This window comes from Musca autumnalis, unplaced genomic scaffold, assembly GCF_047663935.1.
Source record: "Musca autumnalis isolate F117 unplaced genomic scaffold, ASM4766393v1 scaffold_4, whole genome shotgun sequence".
In the NCBI taxonomy this organism is placed as follows: domain Eukaryota; kingdom Metazoa; phylum Arthropoda; class Insecta; order Diptera; family Muscidae; genus Musca; species Musca autumnalis.
The window spans coordinates 240,876,457-240,899,533 of record NW_027411977.1 but is presented as its reverse complement, the minus strand read 5'-3'; the positions used below and the strand labels follow the sequence as shown (position 1 = coordinate 240,899,533).

At 34.6% G+C, this 23,077-nt stretch overlaps 2 protein-coding genes across 4 annotated transcripts in view; one reads left to right on the top strand and one right to left on the bottom strand.

The window, feature by feature from the left end:
* Positions 1-22,406, bottom strand: LOC141403751 (uncharacterized). 3 transcript variants are annotated; one of them, XM_073986658.1, is made up of 2 exons: positions 22,256-22,392; positions 1-2,088 (listed from the first exon to the last, which is right to left on the bottom strand). In XM_073986658.1, the coding sequence occupies exon 2, from the start codon at positions 2,021-2,023 to the stop codon at positions 176-178; it is 1,848 nt and encodes a 615-aa protein (XP_073842759.1). In that variant the 5' UTR covers positions 2,024-2,088; positions 22,256-22,392; the 3' UTR covers positions 1-175. The 3 variants fall into 3 exon arrangements, 2 of the variants coding, with proteins under 2 accessions (XP_073842759.1, XP_073842758.1); XM_073986657.1 differs by lacking the exon at positions 22,256-22,392 and adding an exon at positions 10,763-10,918; XR_012412888.1 differs by lacking the exon at positions 1-2,088 and adding an exon at positions 12,902-14,937 and having other exon boundaries at positions 22,256-22,406.
* Positions 12,913-23,077, top strand: part of LOC141403761 (uncharacterized) — a 43,698-nt gene continuing 33,533 nt past the window's right edge. Inside the window, exon 1 of the mRNA XM_073986685.1 lies at positions 12,913-13,665. The gene's annotated coding sequence lies outside the window, so the exon portion shown is untranslated. The remainder of the gene's footprint in view (positions 13,666-23,077) is intronic.

Here is a 23,077-nt window from a genome sequence, read left to right as displayed (position 1 = left end):
TTTCTTTTGTATTAAGTGCATTTAATGAATTTTTTATCGAATAGACAAGTTTATAAGTAGTTTACATGGCATGGGGATGACATTTCCCTGCTCAGGCCAGTTTGATTTTCTATGTTTCATGACTACAAACTATAGATCTTCATGGAATGTTCCCATTTAAAGAACTTTTATCACATTAATGTTTAGTAGATGTTGGTGTTTGAGCTACTGAATGTATCCGTTTAGAATGCCTACCGAGACCTCTTTGTGTGGCAAATCTTTCATTACATATTTCGCAGATATACTCTAAATCCATAGACAAAGGATGTGTGTTTCTTATATGCCTCAGGAGTTTTTTAGATTCCGTATAACATTTTCCACATATATCACATTTATGTTCAGCAGGTGTTTGAACTACATGAGAAGATAAAATTGGAGATTTTTCATTGTTTGTATCTTCACAGGTTTTATCTGATTTTTCGTATTTTCCAACTTTATCAGCTGAAAATATGGAAATTTCCTTAGAGTCGTCCTGTTCATTGTCTTCTTGACCATTACTACTCAGCTCATCTCCAGTACAATTCCGTAGAATTATTGATGTTGATTTGTCGCTTGGTAGCGGTAACTGAGTTTGATGCTTCTTCCTATAATGCGTAGCAAGGCGTACTGGGGTGCCAAATCTTCTATGACATAGTTCGCATATGTATTTTGCGTTTATAGACAAAGGATGTTTATTTTTCATATGTACCCGCAGAGATCTAGATCTTATATAACTACTACCACATATTTTACATTTATGTTTAGTAGTATGTGTTTGAGCTACTGGATGTACCCGGTTAGTATGCCTACCAAGACCTCTTTGTGTGGCAAATCCTTGATTACATATTTCGCACATATAATTTGAATCCATAGACGAAGGATGGTTTTTTCTTATATGTGCCAGGAGATTTCTATATTCCGAATAACGTTTTCCACACACATCACATTTATGTTCAGCAGGAGATTTTTCATTGTTTGTGTCTTTACAGGTATTATCTGATTTTTCGTATTTTCCAACGTTGTTATTTGAAACCATGGAAACTTCCCCAGATTCGTCCTGGTCATTGTAATTATCTTCATGACCATTACTATTCAGCTTATCTTTGTGCACTTCAGTACAGTCATTAACTGAAGGTTCAGTCTTTAGAATTTGATGCATCTTCCTATAATGCGTAGCAAGGCGTACTGGGGTGCCAAACCTTCTATGACATATTTCGCATATATATTTTGCATTTATAGACAAAGGATGTTTATTTTTCATATGTACCCGCAGAGATCTAGATCTTACATAACTACATCCACATATTTTACATTTATGTTTAGTACTATACGTTTGAGCTACTGGATGTAACTGATTAGAATGCCTACCAAGACCTCTTTCTGTGGCAAATCCTTGATTGCATATTTTGCAAATATACTCTGAACCCATAGACGAAGGATGTTTTTTTCTTAAATGTGCCAGGAGATTTTTGGATTCCGTATAATATTTTGCACATATATGACATTTATGTTCAGTAGGTGTTTGATTTTTAGAGGTTTTATATGTTCTTTTGTTTATTCGAACTTTCTTCTGCGAAACCATGGAAACATTCATATAGCCCTCTTCACTATCGTTGGCATCAGGACCACTACTAATCTGCAGTTCATCTTCATGCACATCAATTATTTCCAATTTGGGTACGGAAATCTGGGGAGTTATTGTTCCAGGTATATGGTGTTGTGTCATATTTTGCTGCTGTTCTTCATCCTGGGTAATCAAAAATTCATCCATTTCATCCGGTTCCTCTTTTTTAATTATATCAATTGTGAATTGTTCGACATTCTCCGGTAAAAATTCCTCCATATTATCCAAGTCCAGTTCGTCTTCTTTAAGATCATTTACCATATTTGTAACATTTTTAAGTTTTATTGTATTGTAGGTTAGTGTATTTGGATCTTTGTTAGAACTTTCCTCTTTACAGTCGTTGGCAAAGGGTTCAGTTTTTATGGTCGAAAATTCCGACATTTTTACTTGGAATATTTTACTTTTCAATTAACGAAAACAAGATCTTACTACAATATATTTTGGGGCTGTAAAATAGAAACAAAAATCACATACATACGTCAGTATTTTACAGTTTTTTAACAACATTTAATTTTTATGTTAATTTCGTAATTTTTTTAGACATTTTTTTATTATTGTCACATTTAAAATCGTCCAAGTACAATATGTGCGCCTGTATCATGGCACAATAATACAGGTACAGCGACAAAAACAGCTGATCTTCATACCAGTTGTCAAAATGCGTTATTGTGAATAAAATCACATACAAAATGTAAACAAGCAATTCACAATAATACATTATTGTGGCCAAATTTGACGTTTGGTATGATTTGATGTAACACCTTTTTATTCCACCATGTTCTGTACCAAACATGAACACGAAGAGATCGTTTGTATGGTAAATCGTATGAAAACGTAAAGGCGAGTGCTCATCTCGTTCATCTATGGTACAATAATTCTTAGGTAGGCCACAGCTAACAGCTGATTACAATTTTTTTTGTTATGGCTTAATCTGTCAAAACCGTGTTGACATGCAGAGTTGATATTTATTAATGATCAAAAAATTCAACTCTGTTTTATTTTCATTTCAACATTTCGTTCTTCTTCTTCTTTGTTTACTCATCCGTTATCATTCATCAAAACAATTTTGACGTTTTAAGCCATAGCGACAGGGTTGTATTTTTTTGGCGATTCTCATACCTGGCCTACCTATGAATTATTGTACCATGGTCTGTACGTATAGTACGTTTAGACTTATAAATCCACTCGATTTCAAATGTCAATTCCATAGTATATATCAAATAAATCTTAGTTCTAAATCAACTGGATTTTATTTGACGTATATTGTATGGGATTGACAGTTTAAATCATAGAATAAGTCTAACAGGCGTTTTAGTCTCGGTCCACACTAGAGTGATTTCATTGAAAAACTTGCATGAAATTATGAGTCTCTAGATCGACTTCCATAATAGAGTAAAATCATAAAATCGCTGTAGTGGGGAAACGCCTAATTTCATCAATTTTTTTCATGTGGGTGACGTAGAGAATGGAAGATACCAAGGAACGGTCCTGACCGGTTTTAACATGGCAAAGCCCAGGATTTAACTTGGTCCCTCTTTCATCTCAAGTGGACACTGACCTCCCGGTGGTGTCACCTGGGGAACTGCCTTTAACACCCGTTAAAGGTAGTGAGATACACAACAACATGTGCCGCGCGTACCCCCATAAGAACGTTAAAAACTTGGGTTTGTGCGTCGGATTAGTAACCCTCCCCTAGAAAAAACAGCCTACTATGAAAAAACGAAAGAAAAGAAAAACAAACCCCTCTAAAGTTGACGAACACCGCAAACGTTTTAAGGAGCATGATCTGAGAATCTGCACCAAGAATGTTCGCCGGAGACTAAAACATTTGGTATCAAGCTTCACCCCAGTGAATGAAAGACTTGCTGCAATTCGAATAAAAGCAAAATTCTTCAACATCAGCTTTATTTGCGCTCATGCTCCCACTGAAGAAAAGGACGAACAGACCAAAGATATATTTTACGAGCGCTTAGAAGAAACATATGACCGTTGCCCTGCCCATGACATTAAAATCATTCTAGGCGATTTTATTGCCAAAATTGGAAAGGAGAATATCTTTGGCCCAACTGTCGGGAAATTCAGCCTCCACAGTGAAACATCTGACAATGGTAGGAGGCTGATAGACTTGGCAGCTGCAAAAAACATGGTCGTTCGCAGTGCCAGATTTAAGGTAGAAACGCAATGAAATACGCCGCTTTATCACGCTCAGTTTCATGTAAAATATTAAAGGCCAAGTACTACCTAATTCAAATTAACTAGGCAGCATTTGAATTAGGTAGTACTTGGCCTTTATTCTTCTACATGAAATTGAGCGTGAAGCAAGCAACAAAGTTCAATGTATTTTAACCTTTAATCATCTCGACATTCATAAGGGCACCTGGCTGTCTCCAGATCAGAAAACAAGAAATCAAATTGATCATGTTGTGATAGATGGAAGACATTCATCGAGCGTGTTGGATGTACGATCGTTCAGAGGCGCAAACATTGATTCGGACCACTACCTTGTTGCGGCATAGGTACGTACCAGATTAAACGTAGCAAACAAAGTGCGAACAGACACAACACGGAAGTTGGACATCGATAGGCTGCAAACACAACAGATAGCCACAGCATATTCCACTCAACTAGCCCAATTGCTTAACGCGAGCACTCCTTTTCCCGATAACATAACAACACAATGGCAAAATATTGCCCACTCCATGCAAACAGCCGCAAAATCCATACTTGGATTCCAGAGACCTCCACAAAGGAATTCATGGTATGACCAGTAGTGTCGTGCTGCTACCGAACAGAAAAATGCGACATATAGAGCTACTTCACAATCAGTAGCAACGCGTAGCGCACGAGAGAGATATCGGGAGAAAAGGAGAGAAGAGAAACGTCTTTTCCGCAAGAAAAAGAGAGAAATGAAAAAGCGGAAGTGTGAAAAAATCGAGATGTACAGGACCCAGAATGAAGTCCGAAAATTCTACCAAAGAGTGAAACATCAAACAGATGGCTTTGGTACAGGCACATCCTCCTGTAGAGACCAGCAAGGTAATCTGGTAACAGATACAGATAGCGTGCTCAGGATATGGAAGGAACATTTCTCCAATCTGCTGGTATCCAATAGTAGGGAAGACGATGATACCACAGATCCAATCCCAGAAGATGGTATAGAATGTATACCGCCCGGCCAAGATGAGGTAAAAACAGCAATCAACCGGCTGAAGAATAATGAGGCAGCAGGAGCCGATGGCTTACCAGCCGAGCTGTTTAAAACCGGAGACGACACGCTGATAAGGTGTATGCATCAGCTAGGTGTATGCAGGAAGAACGCGTACCCGACGATTGGAACCTGAACATCCTGTGTCCCGTCCACAAGAAAGGAGATAAGACGGTATGCTCCAACTATAGGGGCATAAGTCTTCTCCCTATTGCCTATAAGATAGTGTCAGGGATATTGTGCGAACGACTAAAGCCAATGGTCAACGAAATAAATGGACCATACCAATGTGGCTTTAGACCTGGCAAGTCCACCATTGACCAGATATTTACCCTGCGGCAAATTTCACCTTTTTGTCCATTATAAAGCAGCATTCGACAGTCCCCTCCGATCAAAGCTATTCCATGCAATGTCTGAATTTGATATCCCCGCAAAGCGCATCCGGCTTTGTAAGATGACTTTAACTGATACTAGGTCCTTAGTTAAAATTGGAAAGAACCTCTCCGAAGAAATTTGTACCAAAAGAGGTTTCAGACAAGGAGACAGCCTTTCGTGTGACCTATTCAACATTTTGCTGGAAAAGGTAATACGAGATGCAAATGTCAAAAGAAATGGCACAATTTACACCAACAGCCACATGTTACTTGCCTATGCTAATATCATAGACATCATGGGACGATCAGTAAAGGAAGTAACTGATACCTTTAGGAAGGTCGAAGCAGAATCTGCGAAAGTGGGTCGTGCGGTAAACGGCGAAAAGACCAAATTGATGGCGTCGACGCGCAAAGCGTCCATAAAGCTCGGACCAACGGATAAAGACTACCTCGGCACTGCCATAAACACAACAAACAACATCAGTTGTGAAATAAGAAGAATTGTATTGGCCAACAGATGCTACTATGGTTTAAGTAAGCAGTTAAAAAAAGCACATCTCGTCAAACAAAAATAACACTATAGAAAACGCTGATACTACCCGTGCTAATGTATGACTCCGAAGTATGGGTATTGCGCAAGCAGATAAGGCAGTGCTTGGTGCGTTTGAGAGGAAAATTCTTCGAAAGATCTACCGGCCGATTTGCGTTGACGGTGAATATCGACGTCGTATTAACCACGCGCTATATTAGCTATATAAAGACATGAATATAGTTAAACGTATCGAGATGCAACGATTGCGTTGGCTAGGCCATATCATAAGAATGAGCGATGATGAGCCCGCTAAAAAGGCGTATGAATACATGCCAAATGGCGGTGCACGCAGAATCGACAGGCCTAAAGGCCGCTGCACATACGGCGCGTTGAGCGTTGCGTTACAACAACCACCTGGAAATTTCAAGAACAAACTTGGCATCACTTACACGTTTTTCATGTGGTTGTTGTTTCCAACGCGCAACGCGTCACACAACGGACCGTATGTATTTGGCCCATAAGCTTCGATTGAGCATACAAGTGGATGAAGAAATGAAAAGACGCGGTATTCCGCCTTTCGGTCTTTTCTTAGTTCGGTCTATGGAACAAATGTTCTGTAATGGGCCAGCTAAGTAAGTAAGTAAGGACCGGAACTTACAAGTTCATACTAGAAGAAATTTCTCCAGCAGAACTCACAAGTTCTCAGTGAAAACTGTAAACAAAAGCTTTTTTCCCGAACTTTTTAATAGTAAAACTTGTAAAAGAGAGAAAAATTGTTTTCACACCAACATTTTTTTTTCAAAAAGTTCGGGAACCCAAAAATGGAAAGCTGGAACAAATGTCAAAGTCAACGTACCAGCCAATCAGACGCCGGCAACCATGTTACTATTTTTTACGCGCTCAAATTTATCTAGTAAAGTTTTTAAAGAGAGCGTCATTCAGCTCCATTTTTGTTTAAAGAGAAGTAAACTTTTTACAACTTTTTTGTGCACGGGAAAGGTTTTGCAGACAAAATGTGTAAAAGTCATAAAAATTGTAAAAGTTTTTTAGTTCTGGAACAAAGCTAAAGTGTGTTAACAGACAAATTGTTACAAACTTTTAGGGAAACACACACAGACCTAATATGGCAACCCTAAGCGACGTACAGTGGGAAAAATGCAGCGTGCACTAAATAAAAGTAGATGTTCTGTTGTGTGTTTATCTACAATTATGTAAGAATAGCTTTAGACCAGGGCTGGGCAAAATGGAGAGAGAGGGAAATTTAAGGGAGAATTAATATTTAATTTTTCTTGATGTTTTATTACTTATTTCAACATTTTTTTTTAAACATTAAAGATGTCTAAAATCTTCCACAATGCAAATTATTAAAAATATAAATAAAAAATTGCATAAATGTTTAATTATTCACGGTTCACAAAAATTAAGAGGACGTTTTCACAATTTGCCTGCGTGCTAGCACATAGGCGTGCTCACCCCTGCTTTAGACTGACATTTTTACTTCATTCATTGATATATTCGTAGTTTTCAGATATTTCTGGTTTGAGACCAGCATAGCATAGACAAATAAAGATATAGACGCCGGAATGTTCTCACCGAGTATGTTCGAATTGAGTGTGGTGACCAAGAAACTCAATATAAAATGCCAAAAAATACAAGTTAATAAATATTTTGTTCTGGCAAAAGACTACATGGAGTCTGTTTTTGATGGCAACTATATCCTCAGATAAAAATATTCAAAAAATTGTTGCTATTTCTTCCAAAAATCATCTTCGAACTACTTTGAGTTTTCACGAGCCTAATTACGACATTCGATTCGATCGAGAATTCGAGAATCGTCTGTTCTTAAAAGAACATTGAGAAGGTAGGTGGTTAAAAATGTGTTTATTTTGAAGAAATACTAAAAAAATTTAAATTTATTAATGAAAGAAAGGAAATATTTGTTGAAATCGTTGAATATTAATTTCGGCATGAATTTGTACTAGAAAACTGTACTGAATGATTTACTTTTGTAAAACTTTTTGACATTGTTGTAACAAATTCCTAATGTATCTGCCTTAGTAATTTTCATTCTCGAGCAAATACTCGATCGAATCGAATGTCGTTATTAGGCCCCAGGTTTGAGAGATTGACAGCGGAAAAATTGAGTAATCCTTCATCTATACCTTCATTAGCCTATGACCTATAGGACATTGCTTACATGTATATTATCTATATATATAACCCTATTAGTAGGGACATTCCTATGTCTAATATTTTTTTATAGGCCGTTTATATATAACAAGGTTAACCCAGTGGGTCTGGGTTTCAAATGTCATTTCCATTGTATATACTTCAAACAAATCCTCATAAAGAAGGTTAACCCTGCAAAAAACTATAATATAAACGCCGTATAATACTTGTTAGCAGTTAATCCTTGTTAAGAATAAAATTCATTAAATGTCATGATTTGTAAGCAACTGCCGAAAACATTGGGTATTTTGGAACTGTCATTACATTTTGAAAACATTTAGTTGACACCTTGCATTATGCCTTAACCTAATTAATTGCGTGTTGCGTGTGCATTCAAAAAACAAAAACAAAATATTTGTTTTTGTTTTCAATTTGAAATACATGTGTTTTGTTTTTGTAATACCCTAGACAGACGGCAGAGTTAATTTGCATTAAAAAATTCCTAATTTGAATTAAATTTTCACCCCGACAGACGATAGTTTCTGCATTTATGAAACAGCTGTTTAGCCCTCGGCACATACGGTCCGTTTAGTGACACGTTGGGACACGCGTTGTCCCAAAACAGTTAAATTATGTTTAACTTTAATGCGTTAGCCATATTGTTGTTTTTCAAAAAACTTGGCATCACTAACACATTTTTCATGTGGTTGTTGTAGCGCGACGCTCAACGCACCGTATGTGCCGAGCGCTTTTGTGTTGTTTTTTTGTACCCAGCAGACCATTTCATATAGTTTTACAAAAGTTCGCCAAAATATGCGAAACAAATACACTTTCTACCTTTGATCTTTTCACCACGATGAAGCAAAAATAAATTTAATTTATTCGCGATATTTTTGAGTCTTTTTAATATTATAAAAATATTGCAAAGCTTTAAAAAACATTTAAGGAAGGTATAATTTTCGATAGAATTGGTATGGTGGGTAATGAAATTTTTTGTGAAAATAAAAATTTGAAAAAGAGATTTGTTAGAAGGCGTGAAAAACGATTAGCTGCTATTCTACTTGCGAAAGACCACTACTTATTTCGAAGAAACGCGAAAATAGCTGATTTGCTTTCCCTTTTTATTTTCTTAAACATGGAAATTTGAGAAAAGACAATTGATTTTCAACAGCATTGCCATATTGAAATTGCTAAATTCAGTTTAAATTTCCTTTGATTTTGTGCATTAACAATGTGGATAATGCTCGAATTAATTTGAATTAAAGCAGTTAATGCAAATTAACGCTGCCGTCTGTCTAGGGTATTATTTCGAACGCACACGCAACACGCAATTAATTAGGTAAAGCCTTTACATGTTAATTTATTAGTTTTTGTTATTATTAGGTGTGTTCGTTTACTCGATAATTTCTACAAATTTGTACAAGTCCAGTAACTTATTGTAAACGACTAAGGCCTTTTGCATTGTACTGTAGAGTAAGTCGATGGTCAGACTAGCACGATTTCAACATGGCGACGTCAAGTTTATAGGCGAGGGGTATGAAGTAGTGAAACCCATGTACATGGTTTTCTGTGTTTGTTGTGTTGCCTCTTCTTGTTCTTCGTTGCAAGATTTTTTCTTCAATTTTCTTTCATTTTTATTTTCTCAAGCAAACGTTAACAACAGAACAAACATAAAAAGATTTAATAAAAACATTTAATTAATGAACTAGTGAAAATTTAACTATTAATATTAATTTTATTATTAATGTTAATTATTTTGTGTTGTTTTTTGGTTTATTTATGTCTTCTTTTGTTTTTGTTGGTATGAGAAACACAACAAACGCGAATGGTAAAATAAAGAGGACACGCAAAGATCTTAAATTTCACGTTAACCGATTTAAACAAATAAACTTTTTCTAAAGAAATTATTCACCCCTTTAAAAGGAAGAAGGATCACTAGAAATCCGTTGTGAAAAAAGAATATATGCCCGTTTAAATTTGAAAATGTAAGAAACCCAGATTTGCACCACTTTTACCGTTATAAACAAATAAAACGAAGTGAACCCAACTAACTAAAGGCATTTTCGTTGTCCATGGATCCCAACACGATAGAAATTTTGCATCAGAACGCTTGAATAATTTTCTGGTCAAATTTTGTAGCACAATGTCATTTATCGACATTTTCCGAAAAGTTTGCACATTATTAAGGCCAAAACTGCATGAAGGAGCGTTCCAATGCTTTTGCGATGTATTAGGGAGTTTTCAATTGATGTCTTGGCTACAATTTTTGTCTTTGTGTTGAATCGAAAATCTCAATGGTTTGGCTGTTATACGCCAAAATATCCAAAAAACGTCAATAAAAAACTTCGGGAGGCTCGATTTTCACGGTAGATTGTATATCGGCCAGTGGACTTTTTTGCTCAGTTCAATCCCTGGAATCAGAAACGCGAAGGGCTCATTAAGGTTTTTTCCTTCCACATAAATCGCCCCACCCTAATGTACATTCAATCTAGTATTAAACAAGTCGACCAACTGATATTTGCAAAAAAACCAACATTTTTATCACAACCATTTGTCGTTTTTCACTAATTAATGCATGAAAAGTGTTCATTTTACTAGTGTGAAAACAATAACTTGACAAACTGTTTTCAAAACGTAATGGCAAACTCAAACTCCCTTTTTTTCTAAATATTTTCTTTAAACAATTTACCCCAATGTGAAACACTGTGAGAGCAAACCAAATGACGCTGACTCTCATTACCTTCCACAAACACAGTAAGTGGTGTTTTTGACATTTCACATAATTCGTTTCTTTGTCAGACGGACACTTTTACATTAATATAAAAAATAAATATACCTACCTTGATTTTGAGGTGAGCTTATGAATATTGTTTAATAGCACTTATTTATTGTTATTTTTTATATTTTGTTATTAACTTCAACAAACAATTAAAACTAAATAACGCGTAGGTACGAAGTGAAGAAAGGTGCCGTTCAAACTACGCTCTGTTGTCGTTTTAACAAGAGACCCCAGTTTTGTCAAAAAAATGTGAAAGAGAGAAGAGAAAACATTGTTGTTATTGTGCATGGCACAATTACCAAGGTAGATGCATCTGTCCAGCTGATCGAACGAACTATCAAAATAAATTTTTGTAATTTGAATTCTCAAATGTTGACATTAGCTTTGTTCCTTTACTTTTTAATGGTAAGAGTGGTAAAAGAGAATATTGTCAAAATTGCTCTCTCATGAACATTTTTACCAGAAAAGTAAAGGGAAGGAAAAATGGTAGATCTGGTAGCAATGTCAAAAAGAAACATAACAAAAAATCAATTTTCGTCTTTTATTTCACAGTTTTTAATTCAGTTTTGTCAGCGTTCGACTTTTTCTTCTGTTTTTCGTCCATTTTATTCTTCATTGTGAAATAATCGTCAAACAAAAGTCGACAAATCAGTTCTGCCATTTTTTACCTGCAGAAATTTGTCTGGTGTGCTCTCTCTCCTCCCTCACTCTCTTAAAAATTGCTGCCAGCTTTACCACTTTTTGGGGTTAAGGAACGCTTTGCAGGTTAAAAATGTTAAAAATGGTAACCTCAGGTATGTAAAGGTGTTTACGATAACTTTCCCAGCAAAAATTACTCAGTCAGTGAATTTTACTCTCTCAAGCAAGAAAAATGTCAGAAAGTTATCGAACAGCAGTTTGCAAAAACTTGCATGAATGTCAGCTATTTTCGAAAATGTATGAAATTTGTTTTTGTTTCTTTTTGATATTTTAAAACAAACGGAACAGAAACATAAATTTTAAAATTGCAGTTTACTTATTTATGCTTTAATACTATCCACAACGCCATGGTAGAACAAATACAAGGTAAAGTTAATACTACAACAAATACAACTCGAACAACAACCACAAAGGAATTTGTTTTTGTTTGTAAACCTTAGTGTCAACGTAAATGTAAACAAAACAAGGAAATGTCCATAAATTATTGGAATTTAAAAAACTAATAATTTTTCACATTTGATTGAATATTTTGGAAAACATGAATGAAAACTCGTTAGATTTTCAATTTGAATGTTTCCATATCATTCCACTAAATGCATCATTTCTCGCAGAAAGTAGAATACTTGCAAAAATGTTTCGGGTCGCTGGTAATTCATTGAAAAAAGAGTAGCTGTTTCAATCATTTGCTTTTGAAAACAAAAAAGCACATGCTTATTAGGGCTTTATTCTTTTCAAGTTTAACAAAATACCACACATATTAACAAATATTGTACCGCCTCTATAAGCGGTGTTTTAGTGTGCGGCATGTCGTTCGGACCTGGAGGAGGTTACATGTCAATGATATGAAGCCGTCTTTATGGGAAATAGTTTTTTTTTCTGATGAATAAATTTGTTCTTCAAAAATATTTATCCCTAATATACATCGAACATAGAAATAAATACATAAAATGTCGTATGGAATTTGACACTAACACTACAGCCCAGTTCAGTCAGCTGGGTATTGCTGCTACCTTTTCTTGTTCTACCATGCCACAACGCTGTATAATCTAAAAAAATGTGCAATTGTGAAATTTTCTTGGTCAAAAAATTTAACATTTCGAATTGTTTACATTGAACAGGTGATTAAAAGTCAGCTGATTAGACTTGCAAATTTTCCCAGCAAAAATTGAAAGTTCTCAGTCATAAAACTCTCCAAATTTGCTCTCTCTTGCTGGATAAATTTGTTATCGAACAGCATTCAGTAAAAATTTGTAAAAATTTCCGGGTTATCGTATTAGGTCTGTTCGATAACTTCGCAAGTAAAAACTTCTCATTTCTCTCTCACTGAACAAGTTTGATATCGAACAGCTTTTTGTAAAAGTTTGTACAATTTTGTACAACAACGTGAAATCGATATGAACATTTTCCCGGTCCCTTGAATTACAAATTATCGTGACTCTATTGTGGATCAAATTGAAATAGTAATGAAACATCTTTTACACTAAATAAAACTCTCTCATAATTTTTATTAATTGGTATCTTTATTTAATAATTACATTTGAGCGACTTTTCTTTTCCGTAGGATGAAGGTTTCGGTTAATCGAGGTGCGACAGCATTTCACATTTACGTTCAGTAGGTGTTTCATCTAACCGATGTTTCCAACCAGTATGCCTATCCAGACCTACTCGTGTGCTAAATCTTTGATTACATATTTCACAGATATACTCTGTACCTATAGACGACGGATGTTTCTTCCTTATATGTGTCTGGAGATTTCTAGATGCCAAATAACAACTACCACATAGTTCACACTTATGTTCAGCGGGTTTTTTATCTACCTGGTGCATCCGGTAAGAATGCCTATATAGACCTGATTGTGTGGTAAATCTTTCATTGCATATTTCACAGATATACTCTGTACCTATAGACCACAGATGTTTCATCCTTATATGTGTCTGGAGAGTTCTAGATTCCAAATAACAACTACCACATATTTCACACTTATGTTCAGCGGATGTTTGAGCTACCTGATGCATCCGGTAAGAATGCCTACCTAGACCTGATTGTGTGGTAAATCTTTGTGTTTGAGCTACCTGATGCATCCGGTAAGAATGCCTACCTAGACCTGATGGTGTGGTAAATCTTTGATTGCATATTTCACAGATAAACTCTGTATCCATAGACGAAGGATGTTGTCTTCTTTTGTGAGTCTGGAGATTCCAAACATCTTTAAAACAAATACCACATATATCACATTTATGTTCAGTAACTGCTCTATGAATCTGGTATGTATGCCTATCAAGACCTCTTTGTGTGGCAAATCTTTGATTACATATTTCACAGATATACTCTAAATCTATAGACGACGGATGTTTTTTTCTTATATGTGTCAGGAGATTTCTATATTCGGTATAACATTTTCCACATACATCACATTTATGTTCAGATTCTTCATTGTTTGTATCTTCACAGGTTTTATGCGATTTTTCGTATTTTCCCACTTCATCATTTGAAACCATGAAAACTGCCATAGAGTCGTCCTGCTCATTGTCATTATCTTCATGACCATTACTATTCAGTTTATCTTTGTGTACATCAGTACTGTCATAAACTGTATGTTCAGTCTGTAGAATTTGATGCATCTTCCTATAATGCGTAGCAAGGCGTACTGGGGTGCAAAACCTTCTATGACATATGCCGCATATATATTTTGCATTTATAGACAAAGGATGTTTCTTTTTCATATGTACCCACAGATATCTAGATCTTGCATAACTACAACCACATATTTTACATTTATGTTTAGTACTACATGTTTGAGCTAGTGGATGCATCCGGTAAGAATGCCTACCTAGACTTGATTGTGTGGAAAATCCCTGATTACATATTTTGCAGAAATACTTCATAGACGAAGGATGGTTGTTTCTTATATGTGCCAGGAGATTTTTGGATTCCGTATAATATTTTCCACATATATCACATTTATGTTCAGTAGGTGTTTGACCTACACGAGAAGATAAAATAACTGATTTTTCTGATTTTTTATATTTTCGAACTTTCTTCTTCGAAACCATGGAAATATTCATAGAGCCCTCTTCACTATCGTTGGCTTCAGGACCACTACTACTCTGCAGCTCATCTTCGAGCACATCAATTATTTCTAATTTGGGTACGGATATCTGTTGAGTTATTGTTCTAGGTAGATGGTGTTTTGTCACATTTTGCTGCTGTTCTTCATCCTGGGTAATCAAAAATTCCTCCATTTCATCTGGGTCCTCTTTTTTAATTATATCAGTTGTGAATTCATCGATATGCTCTGGTATAAATTCTTCCATGTTATCCAAGTCCAGTTCGTCTTCTTTAAGATCATTTACCATATTTGTAACATTTTCAAGTTTTATTGTATTGTAGGTTAGTGTATTTGGATCTTTGTTAGAATCGTCCTGTTTATAATCATTGGCAAAGGGTTCAGTTTTTATGGTAAAAAAATCCGACATTTTTACTTGGGATATTTTACTTTTTAACGAAAACAAGATCTTACTATAAAATATTTAGGGCTGTAAAATAGAAACAAAAATTACATACTTTCGTCATTATTTTAAATTTTTTTTAACAACATTTAATTTGTTATATTAATTTCGTACTTTTTAGATAATTTTTTATTATTTTCACGGTTAAAATCGTCCAAGTACAATATGTACGTCTGGTTACTGGAGTTGTTAAATCTAGTTCATTTGAACGACCTAGTTCACTATATAAACAAAGTAGCTTCGTTCCAGTACTTTTTTAATGGTAAAATGTTCAAAAGAGAAAACCATGGTAGAACAAATACAAGGTAAAGTTAATACTACAACAAATACAACTCGAACAACAACCACAAAGGAATTTGTTTTTGTTTGTAACGTTACTGCCAGTTGTATTTGTAAACAAAACCAGGAAATGTCTATAAATTATTGGAATTTAAAAAACTAATAATTTTTCACATTTGGTTCAACATTTTGGAAAACATGAATGACAATTCGTTACATTTTCACTAAATGCATAAATCATTCCACTAAATGCATAAATTCTCGCAGAAAGTAGAATTCTTGCAGAAAAGTTTGGGGTCGCTGGAAATTCATAGAAAAAGGAGAAGCTGTTTCAATGTTTTGTTTTAGAAATCAAAGAAGCACATGTTTATTAGGGCTTTATTTTTTTAAATTTTAACAAAATACCTCAAATATTAACAAACGTTGTATCGCCTCTACAAGCGGGGATTTACTGCGCGGCTTATCGTTCGAACTTGGAGGAGGTTACATATCATTGATATGGAGAAGTCTTTCTGGGAAATGTTTTTTTCCGAATGATATATTTTTTTCTCAAAAAATATATGTCCCTAATGTACATCGAAATAGAAATAAATGTATAAAATGTCATATGAAATTTGACACTAACGTTACAACCCACTTCAGTCAGCTGTGTATTGCTGCTACCTTTTCTTATTCTACCATGAGAGAAAACTATCAAAAATAAGTTCAGCGCACACATTTTTCCAAAATGTACGGGAACGGAAAAATGGCAGAAACGTCAAAAAATTTGGAACAAATGTCAAAGTCGGCGTCTCAGCGAATCGGAAGCCGGCAAACACGTTGCACATTTTTGCTCGCTCAAATTTGTCGTGTAAAAAGTTTCTAAAGAGAAAGTCATTCAGTGTCATTTTTGCTCAAATAGAAGTGAACATTTTGCAACCTGTCCGGGAACGCATTTCGGGGAAAAATGTTCAAAATGTGTAAAAACTTTTTAGTTCTGAAACGATGCTAGAGTGTTAACAAACAACTTTCTGTAACAATAGCTTCATTCCAGTAATTTTTTAATGATAAAAGTGTCAAAAGAGCAATCTGTCGAAAATGAGTCCATTACACAAATTTTTCCAAACTATATGGGAACGGCAAAATGGCAGAAACGTAAAAAAAAAGTGGAACAAATGTCAAAGTCGGCATGTGCGCCAATCAGAAGCCGGCAAACATGTTGCACATTTTTGCTCGCCCAAATTTGTCGTGTAAAAAGTTTCTAAAGAGAAAGCTATTCAGCGCCATTTTTGTTCAAAGAGAAGAATGTGCAAAATGTGTTAAACGTGTAAAAACTTTTTAATTCTGGAACGAAGCTAATTTGTACAAATTGTTATACTCTAGACCAGCGACGACCACAGAAATACAACCAAAGCGAAGACATGTATGAACGTATGAGTGAAAAAAGCAACAACCACATTATGCTTTTGTTTGTTTTCATTCATTTACACTGTACGTGAGAGAGAGAAGCAAATGCAAAAACAACTCAGTGGGCGCCCTCACTATACGATCTAAGCAAAGAAGCTCGTCCCTGCTCTAGACAGACGGCAGATTTAATTTGCATTAACTGCATTAATTCAAATTAATGCATTATACACATTCTTAATGCACAAAATCAAACTGATTTTAAAGGGCATTTAGTTATTTCAATATGGCAATACCGTAGAAGAGAGCCCATATTCATATGAGGGAGACATGGTAGAACAAGAAAAGGTAGCAGCAATACCCAGCTGATTGAACTGGGCTGTAATGTTAGTGTCAAATTTCATACGACATTTTATATATTTATTTCTATGTCCCAATTTACATTAGGCGAGTTTACTTGCGGCAATTGTCAGTTTGTAGGTGAGAGAGGGTGCTGAGAGGCAAAGGGTTACCATATGCCTCACCTCTCTCTCCTACAAAATGACAATTGCCGCAAGTAAACTCGCCCAATGTAAATTGGGACTATGTTCGATGTATATTAGAGATATATATTTTTGAAGAACAAACAAATTTATTCAACAGAAAAAAAAACTCTTTCCCATAAAGACGGCTTCATATCATTGACATGTAACCTCCTCCCGGTCCGAACGACATGCCGCACACTAAAACAGCGCTTATAGAGGCGGTACAATATTTGTTAATATGTGTGGTATTTTGTTAAACTTGAAAAGAATAAAGCCGTAATAAACATGTGCTTTTTTGTTTTCAAAAACAAAAGATTGAAACAGCTTCTCTTTTTTCAATGAATTACCAGCGACCCGAAACATTTTTGCAAGTATTCTACTTTCTGCGAGAAATTATGCATTTAGTGGAATGATATGGAAACATTCAAATTGAAAATCTAACGTGTTTTCATTCATGTTTATCAAAATATTCAATCAAATGTGAAAAATTATTAGTTTTTTAAATTCCAATAATTTATAGACATTTCCTTTTTTTACATGTACGTTGACGCTAAGGTTTACAAACAAAAACAAATTTCAATGTGGTTGTTGTTGAGTTGTATTTGTTGTAGTATTTACTTTACCTTATATTTGTTCTACCATGTGAGGGAGAGAATATTCATGCTCTGAGACCATTGATGGGCAGAAATGCTCTCCCTCACACACAAAAGTGTAAAAAATACATGAGTCTCTCGCAATTTGCCCATCAGTGCTCTGAGACACAAGGAATACAAAAAAATACAGTGCAAACAACAACAAAACAGCAATCAGTCAGGGGTGCTCAGAATAGTTGGTGTATTAGTAGTGGTAAGACACTCTCCCCATTGCTAAGCAATGGCAAATCAGAACTAAAGAGAGAATACGTGTGGTTTGTTTTTACGGTACCGTAAGGGAGCGAGCACCAATGCCCTAGGGTTTTTTTTTTGGTTAAAGGCAAAAATCGGTCAAATTAAAACTCAAAATTATGGAAGAAAATTGGGATACGCAGTGAAATGCAATAATCGGGTTTTCGATTATACGGTTTTCGTAAATAACTTAAAGGGGAGTGCACACTAACAGTCAAAACTGACAGTCAACGTACTTTTAGGACAATTTTCCGGCAAATAACAACTTTTATTTAGCTAAAAACGTTTGAAATACAATATTTACGGTATTATTTAGAGATTACAAAAGAAATTTTTCAGTTATTCTTTGATATTCACGAAATAGACCTCGATGACTGTCAGTTTTGCTTGTCAATGTGTACTATACTTAAAACTCGATTTTCGGTTAGTCGATTATTTGAGAGTGTACTTAAAGTCGAGTTTCGATTATTCGTTAACCGCGGAAAACCGATCATAATCGAATATAATCGACCATTTTCTTTGATGCAATCTGTGATGTACATATGTACAAAAAAGTACCGTCTATTACGCGGTTTTAGCACACCCAATAGTCAACTACGACTAATAGTCGTCCACGATTAATAGTCGACTACGGATAATAATAGATTACGACAATGGTCGACTACGAATAATAGTTGACTCCGACTTTCGAAAGTCAATTAAGAATAATCGGTTATACGGTTTTCGCACCGTCAATAGTCGACTACGATTTTTAGAGATTTTACGGCTAATAACCGATTAATCGATTAACCGAAATCGGTTTTACGTATCCCTAGATGAAAAGTTCAAATAAAAATTGGCAACACTGTTGCTATCGATAGAACTTAGCGACTACTTTTTATTGGGTGCTAACTTACCGAATAATATCGTTAATTACCAAAATTAAAAACATTTTATTTTAACGATTTTTGTCGATAACCAAAAAATGCGTTAGAGAACCCAACTACAGGTGTTTCGAAAATGCAGAAACTGTCGTCTGTCAGGCTAAAATTAAATGCACATCTTAATGCAAATTAACGCTGCCGTCTGTCTAGGTTATTACACACTTTTAGGGAAACAGACAGACATAATATGGCAACCCTAAGCAACGCACAGTGGGAAAATGCAGCGTGCAGGAAATAAGACGAAGATTTATTGTGTGTTTACCTATAATTATGTAAGAATAGATTTAGATTGAAATTTATAATTCATTTATTGATATATTCGTTGTTTTCTGATATTTCTAGTTTGAGACCTATAGCATAGACAACTACAGATATAGATGCCGGAATGTCCGAATTGAGTGTGGTGACCAAGAAACTCATTATAAAATGCAAAAATAAAAACAACTTAACAAATATTTTGTTCTGATAAATATCTACATAGGGTTAGTTTTTGATGGGAACTCATTAAAAAACTTCCAAGAAATTGGTGCTATTTTTTCCAAAAATCATCTTCGAACTATTTTGAGTTTTAAGATTTGAGTGATTTGACCGCTGAAAAATTGAGTAATCCTTGTCTAAACCTTCATTAGTCGATGACTATTAGGACATTGCTTACATGTAATATGATCTGGAACCTCCTTTGTCCATATCGTAACCCCATTAGTAGGCATATTCTATGTCTAATATTGTTTATATTTGTTAGCAGTAAATCCTTGTTAAGAATAAAATTCATAAAATGTCATGATTTGTAAGCATTTGTCGAAAACATTGGGTATTTTGGAACTTTCATTACATTTTGAAAATATTTACTTAACACCTTGCATTATTTGTTTAAAAATTATCTAAGGTTTTACAGACCGTCCGTTATATCGGACGCTATCCACTGGGAACACTTTGCGTGTGATATATTTTATTACTGTTCTGAAGAGCATATATTTTAGATTTTGCAACAATATGCCCGAGAATGTCCTCCGTACAAATAGTTAAAAGAATTTTATTGGGGTCTTTGTGGACTGCGCTTACCGAGTGGGCCCGATTTCCATCCCCCTTTCAATTCGGTAACATGGATCTACTACTATACGCCAATTTTTTTTCGACTTTGAGTATCCGCTTCATTCCACAAACATTTCAATTGCTTTGGTTATAGGTTGCTTAGCTTCTGATATTTAAGTGAATTTTAAAAATATTTTCTGTGGTAATTTGACGCTGGTAATTGTCCCTTTAATGCATGTTCCGAGGAAATGTGAAATAAATTTTTTTCTAATTGGTTTATCGTGTGACGTTAAAAAGCCATGAATGTCCTCTTCAACACATTCAAAGCCAAATATATTATTTGTTATATATATAACGCAAATCGAATGTGTAACGCAAATCAAAACAAAATCTATTATTTTTTGTTAACGCAAAACGAAACGACGCAAATCGAGGTATTAGTGTACATATTATTCTTCTATATCTGTGTCCAGCAGAGAAGTGGTTCCATGTTCATATTCAATGACATCGGAATGTGCGTCATTTTCATTGCCCTTAATGAGAGGAACTACAAAAATATTGATCGTGATTATAACACCAGTCTATGCAAGATCGTCTAATATTGTTAATACAGTCAATGTAAATGTTAGTAACCGTTTTATCGGACGCTTTAAAAAATATTCATTTTCTCTCTATTAATACCTGTTTCAGTAAGACGAATCGAATACTACAAATTCGTTCGAACTACTAACAAACTTCTGTTTTTTGTTTTTCAAAAATATTTGATACATTTTTTTTTTTCAAACAACATTTTTTTACAGCAACAGGAGTTTGGTAGTTATTCGAACGAAATTAAATTCGAATCGTCTTAGAGAAACAGGCCATAGATATCAAACAAAGGCAGAACCCCTTAACTTTGGGAGTATACGAAATAATAACGCGCGCAAAACCATAATGTACTGACTTTTATAAAATTTAATACACATTTACCAACGTGCCGACTAATTGGTTCACTATAAACTTGAAATTCGGTGGGAATCACTTCATAATTATAAATTATGAAATGTTGTCAATCACCCCAAACAGTTTTATACCGACCATCAAGCATGGTAGAATAAGAAAAGGTAGCAGCAATACACAGCTGACTGAACTGGGTTGTAACGTTAGTGTCAAATTTCATATGACATTTTATACATTTATTTCTATTTCGATGTACATTAGGGACATATATTTTTTGAGAAAAAAATATATCATTCGGAAAAACCATTTCCCAGAAAGACTTCTTCATATCAATTATATGTAACCTCCTCCAAGTTCGAACGATAAGCCGCGCAGTAAATCCCCGATTGTAGAGGCTATACAACGTTTGTTAATATAGTTCTGTTCCTTTATGTGCAAGAATCTTCAAGTTTTACCACTTTTTACTCGAAAAGCGTTCTTTTACTTTAGAGACCATACAATTCATATGGTAGCAGTTTACAACTTCTACTACTTTTGCCTGTTTTAACATTTTCAAAAGTAAAGGAACAGGCCATATGTGACGTATTTTGTTAAAATTTAAAAAAATAAAGCCCTAATAAACATGTGCTTCTTTGATTTCTAAAACAAAACATTGAAACAGCTTCTCCTTTTTCTATGAATTTCCAGAGACTCCAAACTTTTCTGCAAGAATTCTACTTTCTGCGAGAATTTATGCATTTAGTGGAATGACGTGGAAACATAAAAATTGAAAATGTTACGAATTTTCATTCATGATTTCCAAAATATTCAACCAAATGTGAAAAATTATTAGTTTTTTTAAATTCCAATAATTTATAGACATTTCCTTGTTTTGCTTACAAATACAACTGGCAGTAACGTTACAAACAAAAACAAATTCCTTTGTGGTTGTTGTTCGAGTTGTATTTGTTGTAGTATTTACTTTACCTTATATTTGTTCTACCATCACCATCAAGCTAAATAAAGAATTGGCGTAAGAAATAAAAACATCCGTTTAAAAGGACGCTATGCATTAATGGGTTAAACAAGTCGACCAACTGATTTTTGCAAGAAACCCGAATTATTACCACAATCATTCGTGTGTTTATGTTATCAGTGTGAAAACAATTACTTGACAAACTATATTCAAAACGTAATGGCAAACACAACCGCCGGTGTTTTTTGTAAATACTTTCTTTAAACAATTTAACCCAATGTGAAACACTGTGAGAGCAAACCAAATGACAGAAACTCTCATTACCTTCCACAAACACAGTAAGTGGTGTTTTTGACATTTCACATAATTCGTTTTTTTGTCAGACAGACACTTTTACACTAATATAAAAAAAATAAATATACCTACCTTGATTTTGCAGTGAGTTTGTGAATATTGTTTAATAGCACTTATTTATTGTTATTTTATTATTATATTTTGTTATAAACTTCAACAACAAATTAAAACTAAATAACGTGCTGGTACGAAGTGAACAATGGTGCCGTTCAAACTATTCTCTGTTGTCGTTTTAACAAGAGACTCCAGTTTTGTCAACAAAGTTGAGTGAGAGAGAGAAGGCGAGAAATGATTGTTGTTATTGTGCATGGCAATTACCAGGTAGATGCATCAGCGCAGCTGATGGAACCAAATATCAAAAAAAGTTTTTGTAATTTGAATTCTCATACAAAAACAAAACAAATTTTGACATTTTTAACGTACAACTAGAGGTTTTTGTAGTTTGTTTCAATGCGATACATATATCACAACCCATGGTTTAATAAGAAAGGTTAGCCAAAGCTTTATGTCAATTTACATTTTTTTATTCGAGTATTCCTAAAACTTCAAAACAATATACACAAACTGTGTATGTGTGTGGTGTTTGAATAATATGTCAAACAATTTTAAAAACAATCGAATTCAATGATTTTTAAAATTATTTTTGGAACATTTGTATGGAAATAATTCGTCAGGTTATCATTGAAACAAACATTTAATCATATCCACAACTTGATTATGCGGAGAAACATTGGTCCTTCATTCATTTTTCGCGATTTTTATAAAATGCTCAAAATTGGTGTTGTAAACAAACCCACTTGTTGCTTAATTTTGAAGTTTTAGGAATTCAGGAAAAACAAGGGTTCTACAGATTTTTTTCATTTAAATCTACCTCTTTACTTATACCATGTCACA